The sequence below is a fragment of the Pinus tabuliformis genome, chromosome 3_1 (genome assembly GCF_031772625.1).
Source record: "Pinus tabuliformis cultivar Carrire ecotype Pingquan chromosome 3_1, CPIR1, whole genome shotgun sequence".
Lineage (NCBI taxonomy): Eukaryota > Viridiplantae > Streptophyta > Pinopsida > Pinales > Pinaceae > Pinus > Pinus tabuliformis.
The window spans coordinates 67771072-67785401 of NC_142301.1; the positions used below are offsets into that span (position 1 = coordinate 67771072).

At 38.7% G+C, this 14330-nt stretch overlaps 1 protein-coding gene across 3 annotated transcripts in view; it reads left to right on the plus strand.

Annotated features, from left to right (window-relative positions):
• The first annotated feature begins 280 nt into the window (after positions 1 to 280).
• Positions 281 to 14330, plus strand: part of LOC149185817 (putative mitochondrial-processing peptidase subunit beta, mitochondrial) — an 84029-nt gene continuing 69979 nt past the window's right edge. For all 3 annotated transcript variants that reach the window (XR_016255664.1, XR_016255665.1, XM_089410805.1), the window contains exon 1: positions 281 to 1029. Coding sequence is in view for 1 of the 3 variants with exons in the window: in XM_089410805.1 (XP_089266931.1) it covers positions 418 to 1029 (612 nt within the window). In the remaining 2 variants the exon portion in view is untranslated. The remainder of the gene's footprint in view (positions 1030 to 14330) is intronic.

Consider the following 14330-nt stretch of genomic DNA (forward strand, 5'->3'; position numbering starts at 1 on the left):
TCCGTGGTCTTTTAAGGATTTCTAGCTCATCCCATAAGATATGATGATTTTGTGAGGGAACTTGGGTTTAAGTTATTACAAGGTTTTGGAAATTATGTTATTCTATAACATACGTTATGTGAGCCTAAATAATTTTAACTCCTATTTACTACGGTCCAAATTAATGCAACAAAAAAATCTAAAATCTTCTGCCGCAGGTTAGGGAAGGGGTAGGGTTTTTCGCTCATTGGAACATAAGAATAAGAGAGCATGTATAAATTATAGAACAACAGAACAACAGGAGTTTAACAGTCTGAAACACGAACCCAGCCCTACTCTGGTCTGAGGGAAGTTTTCTCGAGTTCCTTCAGGCAATGCAGCAGAAGAACAAAAGTAATAGATTGGGGTTCTAGGGAGGGTTCAGGGTTTTGCCAGACAATGGGAAGCAGCAACAACATGTTGACGAAGCTCATTCAGAGGGTTGCAAAGCGTCCATGGAATCTTTTTTCAGCACGCTCAGCACACGTCCCGGCAGCGCTTGCAGAGGAGGAAGTTCAGTCATTACAAAACATCGATAATCATATTAATCCAAACGAGCGGTTTCTTCGTTACGGTTCTCCGGAGCCGAGGTTGTTGGACCACACGCCCATTCTCGCGTATCCTGCCACACGCATCACGACTCTCCCCAATGGCATGAGAGTCGCCACAGAGTCCCACCTGAGCGCCGAGACAGCCACCGTGGGCGTCTGGATCGATGCCGGGAGCCGCTTCGAGACAGCCCGAACGAACGGGACGGCTCACTTCCTGGAGCACATGATCTTCAAGGGAACCAAGAGGCGGGCCGTCAGGGCTCTCGAAGAAGAGATTGAGAACATGGGGGGCCATTTGAACGCTTACACTTCCAGAGAGCAGACTACTTATTTTGCCAAGGTCTTGAAGAATGATGTATTCGTCGCTCTCGATATATTGTCTGATATTCTGCAGAACTCTTGTTTTTACGAAAGCGCCATTAAGCGCGAGCGGGATGTTATTCTCAGAGAAATGGAAGAGGTACCCACCCATCGATTAAAAAGTTTTTTTTGTTTGTTAATTCTTTCAAACCATTATATTTTTGAATTACTGCTTCTTTTAAACTCTGTGCGCAGCATCCATCAGCATGTCCTAATCTCAAAAATAAAATAATGGCTGGCTCATGACGAAACACCTCCCTTGCAATGTCCTAGTCACAGAGTCACAGTGACAGACAGATAAGACAATAGCTTGTGCTATAGCAATAAACACTATCCTACTACCCAGCCAGACACAGGAGGTCGTCCGAGACCTTGCCCTATGTTGTGACGAGAGGATCAGCATCAATGAATACCATGGGGTCACACCCATTAGTAGGTGGTTCTGAGGCTTCAGCCCCTCTGAGATATGGCAAGTGCCAGTGCAGGGAACGGTTTGTCCGCACGTAGAAGCCCGTGAGAAACCGCGTATGCCTACAAACCTTCTGTCCTGACTGGTGGTGGGGCTTGCCGTTGTCTGCTAAATACGTTGTTAGATAAGTGAGCCAATAGAGTCATGCAGCTTTGCAGCACAAATTAGTTGCAAAGAAATAAATGAAAATTAAAATAAAATAAAAGAATAGCATTTAAAACAAGTTACGGATTTACATGGTAAAACTTTCATATTTTGTGAAGGAAACATCCATCTTCCCACAACGGCCATTGCAATTTTTTTTTTTTTTTTCATATGTCTGTTAGGGCTACATAGATATATAATCAATCATCTTCAACATAATTGGCACAATTATGTGTTATATGGACTGCCACTGTTAAATGAACGACCACCATTACATGAACCACCAATTATTTACTTAAAATAAATTTGATTTTTATCATAGAATTTTTGTTTTTTAATTGTTGTCATAATTTCAATAATCTCCAATCTCGACAACATTTACTTGATGTCTTGTCCAAGCCCATTCATCACCTGTTTTGTAGGCCAAGAGAAGCCAAATTATTTACTTAAAATAAATTTGATTTTTATCATAGAATTTTTGTTTTTTTAATTGTTGTCATAATTTCAATAATCTCCAATCTCGACAACATTTATTTGATGTCTTGTCCAAGCCCATTCATCACCTGTTTTGTAGGCCAAGAGAAGCCAAACACCATCACTGGTTGGTTCGAAACATGTGATTTCTACTGAAAGACTTTTCTTAATCCATTATGGATCACAAAAGCCTGAATTCAGAAAATACTAGTCTTGTAAACACGTTTGCACTTCTTTTTTTGAGTATGGACTTTCTTAAGAGCTACTCCGCTTGCAAAATACATAACCTATGTAGATATCCTTTTGTCCAAATCATTTGTAAAATCTAAATCAACACAACCACCAATTGAATCACTACAACCATTATAGGTAATATGATAATCACTTGTTCCTTTAAGATATTGAAGCATTTCATCGCTGCTCAATGCTCTCTACATGGATTTGCCATGTATCTACTAACAACACTAACTGCATGTGAAATATCTAGTGTTGTAGATATCTTTGCATACATTAAACTTTCTACTACATTAACATGAAGTACACAAGACATATAATTCTTTGTTTATTTATTACTAGGGCATAAACTTGAAGTAAGCTTAAAAGTGGAAGCCAAAGTGATATTTACAAGTTAACATTATTTGTTCTCATAAGTATCTTCTCCACATACTTTGGTTGTGATAACCAAAGATAGCTTACCACCATTTTTCCTATCTCTGCGTATTTTTATGCCCAAAATTTGTTTTGCTGCTCCTAGATCCTTCACATCAAAAGTCAGAGCCAACTAGGCTTTCAACCTGCTGATCTCAACTATGCTTTTACTTGTTACAAGCCTATTATCAACACATAACACCAAGATAATTTATATACCATTTTATAAGCTTTTGAACTAAACACAATGATCATACTCACTTCTCGTGGAATTTTGGCTCACCAAGCGGGAATCAAACTTCTTGTACCATTGTTTGGGAGATTGCTTTAGGCCATACAATGAATTATTGAGATTGCAAACAAATCTTCCTTTGTGATCTTGATCAAACCCTTTTGGCTATTCGTTTTTTTTTGTCATCTAAATCTTCATGGAAAAATGTTGTTTTAACATCTAGTTGCTCTAACTTAAGGTCAAGTAAAGCAACTAGTGCTAATACTATACGAATAGAAACAAGCCTAACAATTGGTGAAAAAGTTTCATGGAAATCAATACCTTTTGTTTGAGAATACCCTTTTGCTACCAATCTTGCTTTTGGGTGTTGTCTATAAGTAAGAATTTTGGAAAAGTTATTTGGTTTATTTTCGAAACTAATTTGTCTAGAATTTGGTAGGGATTCATTGAAATCACAAGTTTGATGGGGGAACTTTTGACAATCGAAGTGCCCCAGGGGTTTTTGAGGGCGTTGAATCCATATATGCAGTAAAAAAACTAGTTTAAACAACACAATTCAAGATTTCACCACAATTTTTTTCGCTTGATTACGGCCAGAAATCTGTTAGAAACTCCAAAAAGTCCCACTTATAGATAACTCCCTGCTTTTATACCTTCCAAATTTATCATTGATACCTCTTTTCAATTTGTAGACTCATTTCCTATCATTTGGAAGTTCTACCAGGTCCCTTGTTTTATTTTTCTCTAAGGCACCCAATTCTTCTTTCATTGCTATTTTCCATTTAGCACTTCTAGTATCATCCGTTGCTTCCTAATAACAAAAAGGTTCCCAATTATTATAAATCAAGTCAATTGATGAAATATAATCTTCATAACTCCTATGAGGATTTTTGGCGTGTGTAGATCTCCTCAGAGTTGGTTGTGGTACCTCCACATTTTTTTGTATATTTTTGACATCCTCATCGTCTTCTTCAAAAGTTTCTTCTTGCTAAACACTTTATGAAGATGGTTGAGTCTCCAATTGAATTTGTTGATTTTGTGGTCCTTGTTCTTGTTTCATTTCAACTTCTACTATGTCTAATTTTAAGAGGAAATTCATCAAATACTATATCTTTACTAATGGGCAATAGGATCCCACAATCTATATCCACTTCATCACCATAATCAACGAGATATACTTTTTTGATCAAGGGTCCAACTTAGAATGCTTATTTTTAGAAATAAGAGCATGAACATCACAATCAAATAATTTCAGATTTGAATAGTCACAAGAATGACTATGGGAGGACCTCAAGGTCCATCTAGAGTACCATCTCGCCCTCTATAGCCATTTAATCAAACCAACTCTCATTTCCTCTTTAAGAATCTTACAGTGTATTGCAACTGATGGTGATCAATTTACCAGATAACAAGTTGTAGTGATTGCTTATGCCCACAACTTTTGTCGTAACATGGCATTACCTAGCATGCTCCTTTCTTTCCCTAGAAGAGTCATGTTCATACATTCAACCATGCCATTTTGTTGGGAAGTGTAAACTATGGTTTTATGCCTTTCGATACCAGTGATCATCTATTAATGTCACAAATGATAATGATCCTTCAAAAGAAACTGTAGGAGATGGCCACAAACATATGAATGGATATACTCCATAACACATTTACTTGTATGACTTCCTATTATAAACTTTTTCCTACACTGCTTCCCAAAAACATAATGCTTGTAGAAATTTACATTCAAAGATTTTAATTTTGGAAGTAACTTGCGGTTTATCAGTACCTTTAGCCCTTTCTTGCTTATATGACGCAATTGCTAATGCTATAAACCAAGAGATTCATTTGTTTCCTAAGATATGCTTCATTTATTTTAGTAATCCCTTTCAACTTGTAAAGGTTCCCAATCTTTGTAGCCTTCATTACCACCAAAACACCCTTGGACATCTTCAGTGTTCTATCTTCACCTACAAATTTGTAGCTCCAAACTCCAAAATTCCTAAGGAAATTAAATTCTTATTGAGTTTTGATACGTGTCTTACCTTTGTCAATGTCCTTACAATAATATCAAACTTTTTAATCTTAATGCTCCCAATCCCATTAGTCTATCAATAAACATTTTTTCTCATAAGAACAATATTGCCATCGATAGCTTGGTAAGAAGAAAACCAAGTTCTATGTGGATGCATGTGATGCAAAGCACATAATCTAATAACCATTCTTCATGATATTCTGAGATATTACAAACAGATAATACTTCATCGACCATACCTGAACTTGTCTCAATCGTATTTGCTTCTTTTATGGAGTCATCATGGAATTCTTCCCTCTTTGAGCAATATTTCTTCAGATGCCTTGATTTATTGCAATACCAACATTTAAGCTTACCCTTTTTGCATTTTGACTTAGATCTCGATGTATTTATCAAATTGTCCCATTTTTTCTTTTGATCAAACCCTAGCCACCATTGTTTGTGTTGTAGAATATTCTATATTGGATTTCCTTTGCACCTCCTTAGACAAGAAGGCTCCCAGAACAAAATCACAATCAAGAGTGTCTGTTGTGCTAAAACTAATAGTAGTGACTAAGTGATCCCAAGTTTTAGGCAATGAACATAATAATGTGTTTGCATTGTCTTCATCTTTTACTTTTACACCCACACAAATTAATTTGCATATAAGAATATTGAAAATATTTATATGATTAGTAATTTTGGTACCTTCTCCCATTCGTAAACTATACAATTGCCTCTTTAAATAGATTCGATTTGTCAAGGATTTTGTTATGTAAAGGCAATCCATTTTGCACCATAAGCCTGTTGCTATTTCTTCTCCAACAATATTGAAAAGAACAACATTTGCCAAACATAACCTAATGTTGCTCAAGGCTCTTGCATCCAGATCTTCCTAGTCCTCATTATTCATAGTTGTAGGTTTCTTTTTCTTTTCTCTTAATGCCTTGTAGTCCTTGTTACACCAATAGATCACACATCTTGAGCTTACACAACTTGAAGATACTCTTCCTATTGAACTTCTTCACCTCGAATTTTGCATTCGAAGTCTTTGCCATTTGATGTTTTGGAATAAACACCAAACTCTAACATAATTGTTACAAAAATAATTTTTTGATAACACTTGCCAGATATGTTGTTAAATATGTGAGCCCATCGAATCATATAACTTTGAAATACAAATTGGTTACAAAGAAATAATGGAAAAATAAAATAAAATAAAAGAATAACACTCACAATAAGACACATATTTACAGGGTAAAACATCCACGGGGCAAGGTATAAATATTCTTATTGCTAAGAGATAAAGATTACAACCGTATCACAACAACCATTACAAAAAATTTCATATGCCTCTCGAGCTACATAGATATATAATTGTCTTCAACATAACTAGCACCATTGCATGTGTTACAAGAATTGCCACTGTTAAATGAACCATTGATGTTACATGAATCATGAAACTTTTACTTCAAGTGAATTTGATTTTTACCATAGAATTTTTACTTGTTTATTTTGTTGTCATAATTCCAATAGTTCGACCTAGTGGAGCTAGGTAGAGTTATATGTAATATTTATATTAATAAAAAAATGCCTCCTTTGATTTGTAGAAACATCAATATTGGCTTGAATATGACCTTATGTTGTTAGTCATCACTAGTGGTGCCAAGGCAAGACGAGCTTTAAAAGGTGACCCATCAATCACAAAGAATTTCCTTTGGCTACGGGGGTTTCTCTTCTCTTAAACTCACTAGGACTTGTGTTAATTTTAGGTTATGTTCTATGCTTAGAGCAATTTATTTCAATTTTCACAGTTAGCTCAATATCTTTTCTAGATTAGCAATCACATCAGCATTAAAGTAAACTATAGATAGAACATAAACATAAATCGTAGAAGACAAGCCAAGACAAGAGGACACAAGATGTGGCGCTAGCCAGGGACAAACCCCAATGTGGGGAAACCCTTGATCAATTCTTCTTATATGTTCTTCAATAGTTCAACACATAGAGAGAGAGATAGTGCATATACAACAGAAGTCAACACTTTGACTTATCTAAATAAGAGCATAGATCATCTCTAAGTAGATGATACATGAGGTAGCTGAACTCGGTTGAAGACAAGCTGCTTTAACTGATTCTCCTAGGTGACTCCATCACCATGCTGCACCTATTATTGTGCTGCTCCTCATCATCATGCTGCTCCTCACCATGCTGAACTCACCATCACTATGCTGGACCTCATAACCATGCTGCACACATCATACTGCTGCACCTTATGCTGCCATTGCTGTCCCATGTGTCATTGTTGCACCATGCTGCCACAATTGTCCCATGTGCCATAGCTGCACCAAGCTAGTGACTGTCCCATGTGCTTACTGCACCTGGCTTACCATACTGTTGTTTCATTGTAAGCATGCCTTTGCTGCTGTCCCATCAATTGTGCCATGCCATAAATGCAGTTATCAAGTCATCTACTTTTATACTAAAACGTTGAGCACATGTGGGGTTTATTTGGTTGCTGGCCGACCTTGACGAATTGTCTATTAACACAAATAAATTCATAACTCCATGAATACTTATCGGAATCGGATGATCTTTAGATCAATCCTACACCTCTTGATGAGAGGGATCCAAGAAAAATATCAGCTGCCATAAATAAGATGATTCACATGGAGTTTGGCCCTAGTTGCCAATTTTAACAACTTGTCCATGGCCTCAACTGCGTTTCATGCTTCTAGGGGAATACATTCTCCCAACGCTTATTCATGCCTGCAAAGAAAATCCATGCTCCCAAATGCTTTTTCATGCCTCCATGGAATATATGGATGAAACAATTTATTCATGCATTGAAGGAAATTATATGGCCTCAACTCCTTATTCATGCTTTGAAGGAAGATATATGGCCTCAACTCCTTATTCATGCCTCTAGCAGAATTGAACCCTAGTGGGTGTCCTGATGCCATTAGAATCTTCCAAAACGTGCACATCAACTTAATTTCTTATTCATGCATATGGGGAATCTAAACTTAATGGATGGCGTGAGATTGTGAAAACCCCAATTGCTTATTAGCCTTTGGGGAATAAAACATTAGTGGGTGGCTTGACTATTGAAGCTAGTGGTAGTTTCAGAAGATCTTCTGCATACGTGTGGTGTCTTAGCATGTGGAAGATGATTTATTGCCTCTTTAGGTGCTTGCTTGGTGGAGTAAGTGATTTATGTTTTCTTTCCTAAGTTTAACTTAGGAAAAATATGATAATTAAAGTCAATTAATTATTGTGGACTATTAAGTCATTTTCTAAAGATAAATAATTTAATTATTTAATTGACTTAGAAATGATTTCAACCATTGATCTCCTAGATCTTCTAGAAGGTAGATTAGGGTTAGGGATTTGGGCGTAATGATGATTATAAAAAGAAGCCTAAGGGAGAGGTGAAGACACAAGAGAGGAGACACAACAAGTGAAAGCGATTTTCTCTAGTGCGAGAGGCTCAATAGACTGAAGTGTAGAGGAGGAAGAGTGCAGGAAGATTCTAGGGCGTATCTAGGAGGCCAAACTTCTGGAGATTGTAGGGTTGAGTTGTTGAAGAGAGTGGGAGGTTGATTTGATTGGAGAAGCCGAGTTGCTAGGGCCAGATTTCTTGAGGCGTAGTGGCAACTTGATGGGAATGCACAGGATCAATTTGCTGGCAAATTGTTGGGCTGAAATTCTCTAGGTCGAGTTCCTTCCGAAGCTGATTTCTAGACGTTGATTTCCAGGAGGTGTTCATATAGTGGGGGCTAAGTTACAGGTTCTAGCAAATGTATTTTTCCTTCTAATTCTCTGTTGGTCAAAAACCCAAATTTTCCAATTGAATGAATAACAGAGAATTGTTATGGATATTTATTTGTTGCAATGTGTAATTGATTTTTTCTAATTTTTTGTTTTCATTGCATATGTTTGTAGAGGTCAAAATACCAGTGATTTATTTTTCAATAATTCAAAATTTATTTGGTTAATTAAATAAATTGTTGGGAATAAATAATTGTCATGAGAAAATAAATCCGAGCTAGTATAAGGAGATTTATCGTGGTATCAAAACTTTCTAGATAACTCCGAGAGAGAGATCTGAGATCACTAGGGTTTGTAGCACCGAGTTTATTCATTTTACAACGACATAATTATTTTTAAATTTTGTAGCTGCAGTTTTGTGGTTAAGGTCGATTTGTGAAGATGGCATCACTGTGTAGTTTGCGATACAAAGATATGTTGGATGGGGCTGCTAACTTCACTCCTAGGAAGGAGCAGATTACCATGATTCTAAAAATGAATGGTTTGTGGGATTTTGTGAACACAGATATTCAGGTTCCTTCAGATCCAAACCCTAGCATTCGAGCATGATCTTAAGGATATGAAAGCCAGGTGTATAAGTTAGATGGTGTGAGGGATCATATAATTCCTTGCATATCAGGGAAGGACGCGGCACGTCAAATGTGGTTAGCCCTAACCGGTCTTTATTAGAGCACAAATGAAAACAAGAAGATGGTGTTGCAGGGGAAATTAAACACCATCATGATGAATAGATTAGAGACTGTAACATCTTACCTCATGAGGATCCAGTATTTTGATGAGCTTTCAACTATTGGGGAAACTGTGAATGATTCAGAGCTGATGACGATAGCTATGAAGGGTTGCGTTAAGCATTGGATCACCTTTGTGGATGGGATCCTTGCTAGGTAAAAGGTGGACCTTCATAGAGTAAAAAGGAGAAGTACATGAGCAAAGTCAAGTGCTTCTTATGTCACAAGTTCGGGCATGTTGCTAGTCAGTGTCGAAAGAGGAAGAAGACCAAGGGAAAGACAACCATGATAACCACTGCGTAGATGGACGAGATGGTTGAAAAGTTCGAGAAGAACTTTGCCTTGGTGTCATGCTTTTTGGAATCGTCATGTGAGGTGTTTGATTTGTGGACAATGGAACATCTCGTCACATGACGGGATCTTGAGACATTTTCACTAGCATGACCAGGGAGCCTAGGTCTATACATGTAGAGCTTGGTGATAATGCCAAGTATACAGTCGAAAATACATTGTTAGCATTAAGTTTTAGATGGACTTAGGTGGCATCATGGAGGTGAATGAAGTATTGTTTATATCGGGTTTGGAGAAGAATCTCCTTTTAATTTCAACCATAGAAGACAAAGGACTAGAAGTTAGCTTCATGGGAGGTGAAGTGGCTGTTGGGCCAAAAGGAACTGATCCCAACAAGAAGCGTGTAATTGGGAGAAGGGAGAAGAATCTCTATTTGTTGAGAGGACAGTCGGTGAAGGCTCTCATACATGAGAGTGACAACCAGAGTGAGATTTGGCACAGGAGGATGGGACACCTACACTATAGGGCTCTTCCTATGTTATGGAGAATGGTTACAGGTTTTCCAGAGATCAGGGTGGAGCAAGAAGGATTGTGTAAAGTGTGTGAACTTGGAAAGCAAGCTAAGGCCGCGTTTCCTCACAGCAAGTCCAAGTCTAAGGGAGTGCTAGACTTGGTGCACTCAAACATTTGTGGTCCTATGTTCGTGGAGTTGATCATAGGTCTTTGTACTTTGCAACATCAGTGGATGATTTTTCCAGAAAGACTTGGATCTACTTTTTGAAGACCAAGGGTGAGGTCTTTGGTTGGATTCAAGAGTTTAAAGCTCTTGTGGAGAACTAGACCGGAAAGAAGATTAAGGTGCTGAAATATGATAATGGGGTCGAGTATGCTTCCAATGAGTTCCAAGTTTTTTGCAAAGCAACAAGGATCAAGAAAGAGCTCACGGTACCTTCAAACACTCAACAGAATGGGGGGTTGTCGAGAGGAAAAACATGACCATGAATTGCCTGTGTTTTTGTGAGCGGAGGCTGCAATACATTTGTTTATGTGCAGAACAAGAGTCCTCACAGGATATTGGAGGACATGACTCTTGAGGAGATGTTTACAAGAGTGAAACCAGATATGATCCATTTGCGCATTTTCGGTAGTCCAATGTATGCCCATGTTCCCACGAAGAAGAGGACTAAGCTGGAGTCCTTGTTAGAAAGGGGCATAATTGCGGGCTACTGTGAGGTCTCAAAGGCCTATCAAATCTACATTCAAGGGCAGAGGAAAGTGATAATCAATCAGGATGTTAGATTTGATGAGGGCAAGACCTTTAGGAGCTCTCATGAGAGAGAGCTAGCAGGGGTAGAAGATTGGGAGCGAGAGGATCCTAAGGTTGAGTAGGGACCAACAACAATGACATAGCTTGTAGATCTGGAGGAGTAGCGAGATGTTCCTTCGAGCTCTACCAGGGGGAGGCCAAGATGGGCCAAACAAATTTTGAGGGATGCTGAAGAGCATGTGGAGGCTCCTAGCAACACTTTCAGGTAGATTAGACCACCAACGATATTTTCTAGTTATTTGGCCTTGTCGAGGAGCATCGATAAGTCTGGGCCTTCCACTTTTGAGGAGGCTGCATATGAGCAAGTCTAGAGGGATGCCATGGTGGAGGAGTATAGCTCTGTCATGAGGAACGATGTACGGGACATATTGTCGAGATCAGACGGAAAGTCAATGGTCACTTCTTGATGGATCTATAAAAGATCAAACATGTAGTTGATAGTAGTGTTGAGAAGTACAAAGCAAGGTTCATGGTGAGAGGGTTCTCCCAACATGAGGGAGTGGATTACGAGGATATATTCACACTTGTCGTCAAATATGCATCCATTAGAGCAGCTCTGCCCATTGCTTCAGAGATGGGGTGGAGGATACATTAGATGGAGACCGCTTTTCTCAATGGGGTGATTGAGGAGGAGGTGTATATTGAACAACCTCAGGGTTTTGAAGTGCATGTGAGAGAGTCTCAGGGATGCAGGTTGAAGAAGGCTCTTTATGGGCTGAAGCAGCCTCCATGCACATAGTACGCCAGGATTGATGGACATCTTCTTAGTTTGGAATTCACCAAAAGTGAGGCAAACTCTAACTTGTACTATGTACTTGTTGAGGGTGAGCCGTTCATCTTGGTACTTTATGTGGGTGATTTCTTCTAGACAGGATTAAAGAAACTCATAGGGATGTATAAGGAGGATCTTGCTTTGGAGTTAGAGGTAAAGGACATTGGCTTGATGCACTAATTTTTGGGATTAGAGGTGTGGCAACAACTAGGGGAGATTTTCCTTGGGTAAGGCAAGTTTGCAATTGAGATATTGAGGAGGTTAAGGGTGGAAGATTGTAGGCCTTTGTCTACATCGATGATCACTAACTTGAAGAAACTGAATGCTTCTAAAGGTGAGTTGGTGGATCCTACAATGTATAGGTAGCGGATAGGTTCCTTGATGTATTTGGTCAACACTAGGCTGAATATCTGTTTTCCTGTGAACACATTCATTCGGTACATGGTGGAGCGGAAACAAGTTCATTGGGTGGTAGCGAAGCATGTGCTGAGGTACCTGCGAGGTATGGTGGATCTTGGACTGAGGTATGTTAGAGTTGGTGCAGTGGAGCTGCAAGGGTACACAAGTTTTATTTGGGTTGGGAGTGTTGTGGATAAAAATTCCACATCTAGATGTCGTTTAAACTTGGGATTAGCCATGATCTTGTGGTACAACAAGAACTAGCAGTTAGTGGCACTTAGTTTAGTAGAGGTAGAGTACATGGCAATGAGTATGGCGAGTTATGAGACAGTGGGGCTTCGTAAGATGCTTGCAGGACTATTTGGTCTGGAGATGGGGCCAACAATGATTCACTGTGATAATGAAAGTTGCAATAAACTCTTTGAAAATATTGTGTTTCATGGCAGGTTCAAGCATATCAAGATTAGATATCACTTCATCAAAGACAGAGTCTAGAGAAGTGCTGTGAGATTGCAGTACATTTCCACAGAGAAGCAGGTGGCAAATATTCTCACTAAGCCTTTAGTGAAAGGGAAATTTGTGAAGTACTGAGATAAGCTGGGGGTGGTGGAGAATCACCTCCTTGCTAGGAGGGAGTGTTGAAGCTAGTGGTAGTTTTAGAAGGTCTTTTGCATAGGCTTGGTGTCTTAGCATGTGGAAGATGATTTATTGTCTCTTTAGGTGCTTGTTTGGTGGAGTAAGTGATTTATGTTTTCTTTCCTAAGTCCAGCTTAGGAAAGAAGCAATAATTAGTCAATTAATTATTGTGGACTATTAAGTCGTTTTCTAAGGATAAATAGTTTAATTATTTGAGAGACTTAGAAATGATCTCAACCATTGATATCCTAGATATTCTAGAAGGGAGATTAGGGTGAGGGATTGGGGCCTAATGAAGATTATAAAAAGACGCCTAAGGGAGAGGTGAAGACATAAGAGAGGAGACACAATAAGAGAAAGCATTTTTCTCTAGTGCGAGTGACTCAGTAGACTGAAGCGCAGAGGAGGAAGAGTGCAGGAGGATTCGAGTGCAGTTCCAAGGGAAGGCACAAGGTTGATTTGTTGGCAAATCGCTGAGCAGAAATTCTCCAGGCCCAGTTTCTTCAGAGGCCGATTTCCAGGAGGTTGAGTTCCTTGGGCCAAATTCATCCAGCTGGGGCTGAGCTATGGGTTCCAATAAATGTATTTTTTCTTGTAATTCTATGTGGGTCTGAACCTGATTTTCCAGATTAATGAATGACGAAGAATTGTTATGCATATTTATGTATGGCAGTGTGTGATTGATCTCTCCTAATTTTTATTTTCGTTGCATGTATTTCTAAAGATTAAAAATTAAAATACCAATGATTTATTTTTTTGGTAATTCAAAATTTATTTGGTTAATTAAATAAATTGCTGGGAATAAATAATTGCCGTGAGAAAAAAAATCTGGGCTGGTATTAGGAGATTTAACATTGATACTGTCAAAATCATTAGAACTTGTACATGACACCAACTGCTTATTCATGCTTGTGAGGAATCAAACCTTGTGGGGGTGGAGGGGGAGGGGGGCTTGTCACTATCAAAATCATTTGGAACTTTTAGGACCTCAACAATTTATTCATGCCTTCATAGAATCAAACCTTAGTGGGTGACTTGACATGCCACTGTTTAAATGGGTAAACCACGGTCCACAACCCATTGGCGTCATTTTGTTTTGAATAAATCTTCCTTTAAACTCTATTAATAGGCAATATGTACAAGCTTTAATACAAAAAAGTGGGCTGTTGACACAACCTTCATGAGCAAATGGAAAACTCAAAAGGAATGGATGGCACAAACCAAACTTCCCCATCTAGGAGTCAGTGTCACGAGCAAGTGCAAAAAATAGGGGCTAGCGTATCCAAAACCCTCCACCAAAGTTCCATAGTCATAAACATAACCACGGATGGCCTAAGCTTGAGTAGAAACACACTAAACAACAACCATGCTAGTTGTTGGAGGAGGCTGGTCATGATAATCAAGGGTCATGCCCTAGCTTGTAGTTGGATGATGGTCAATGTGCTCCC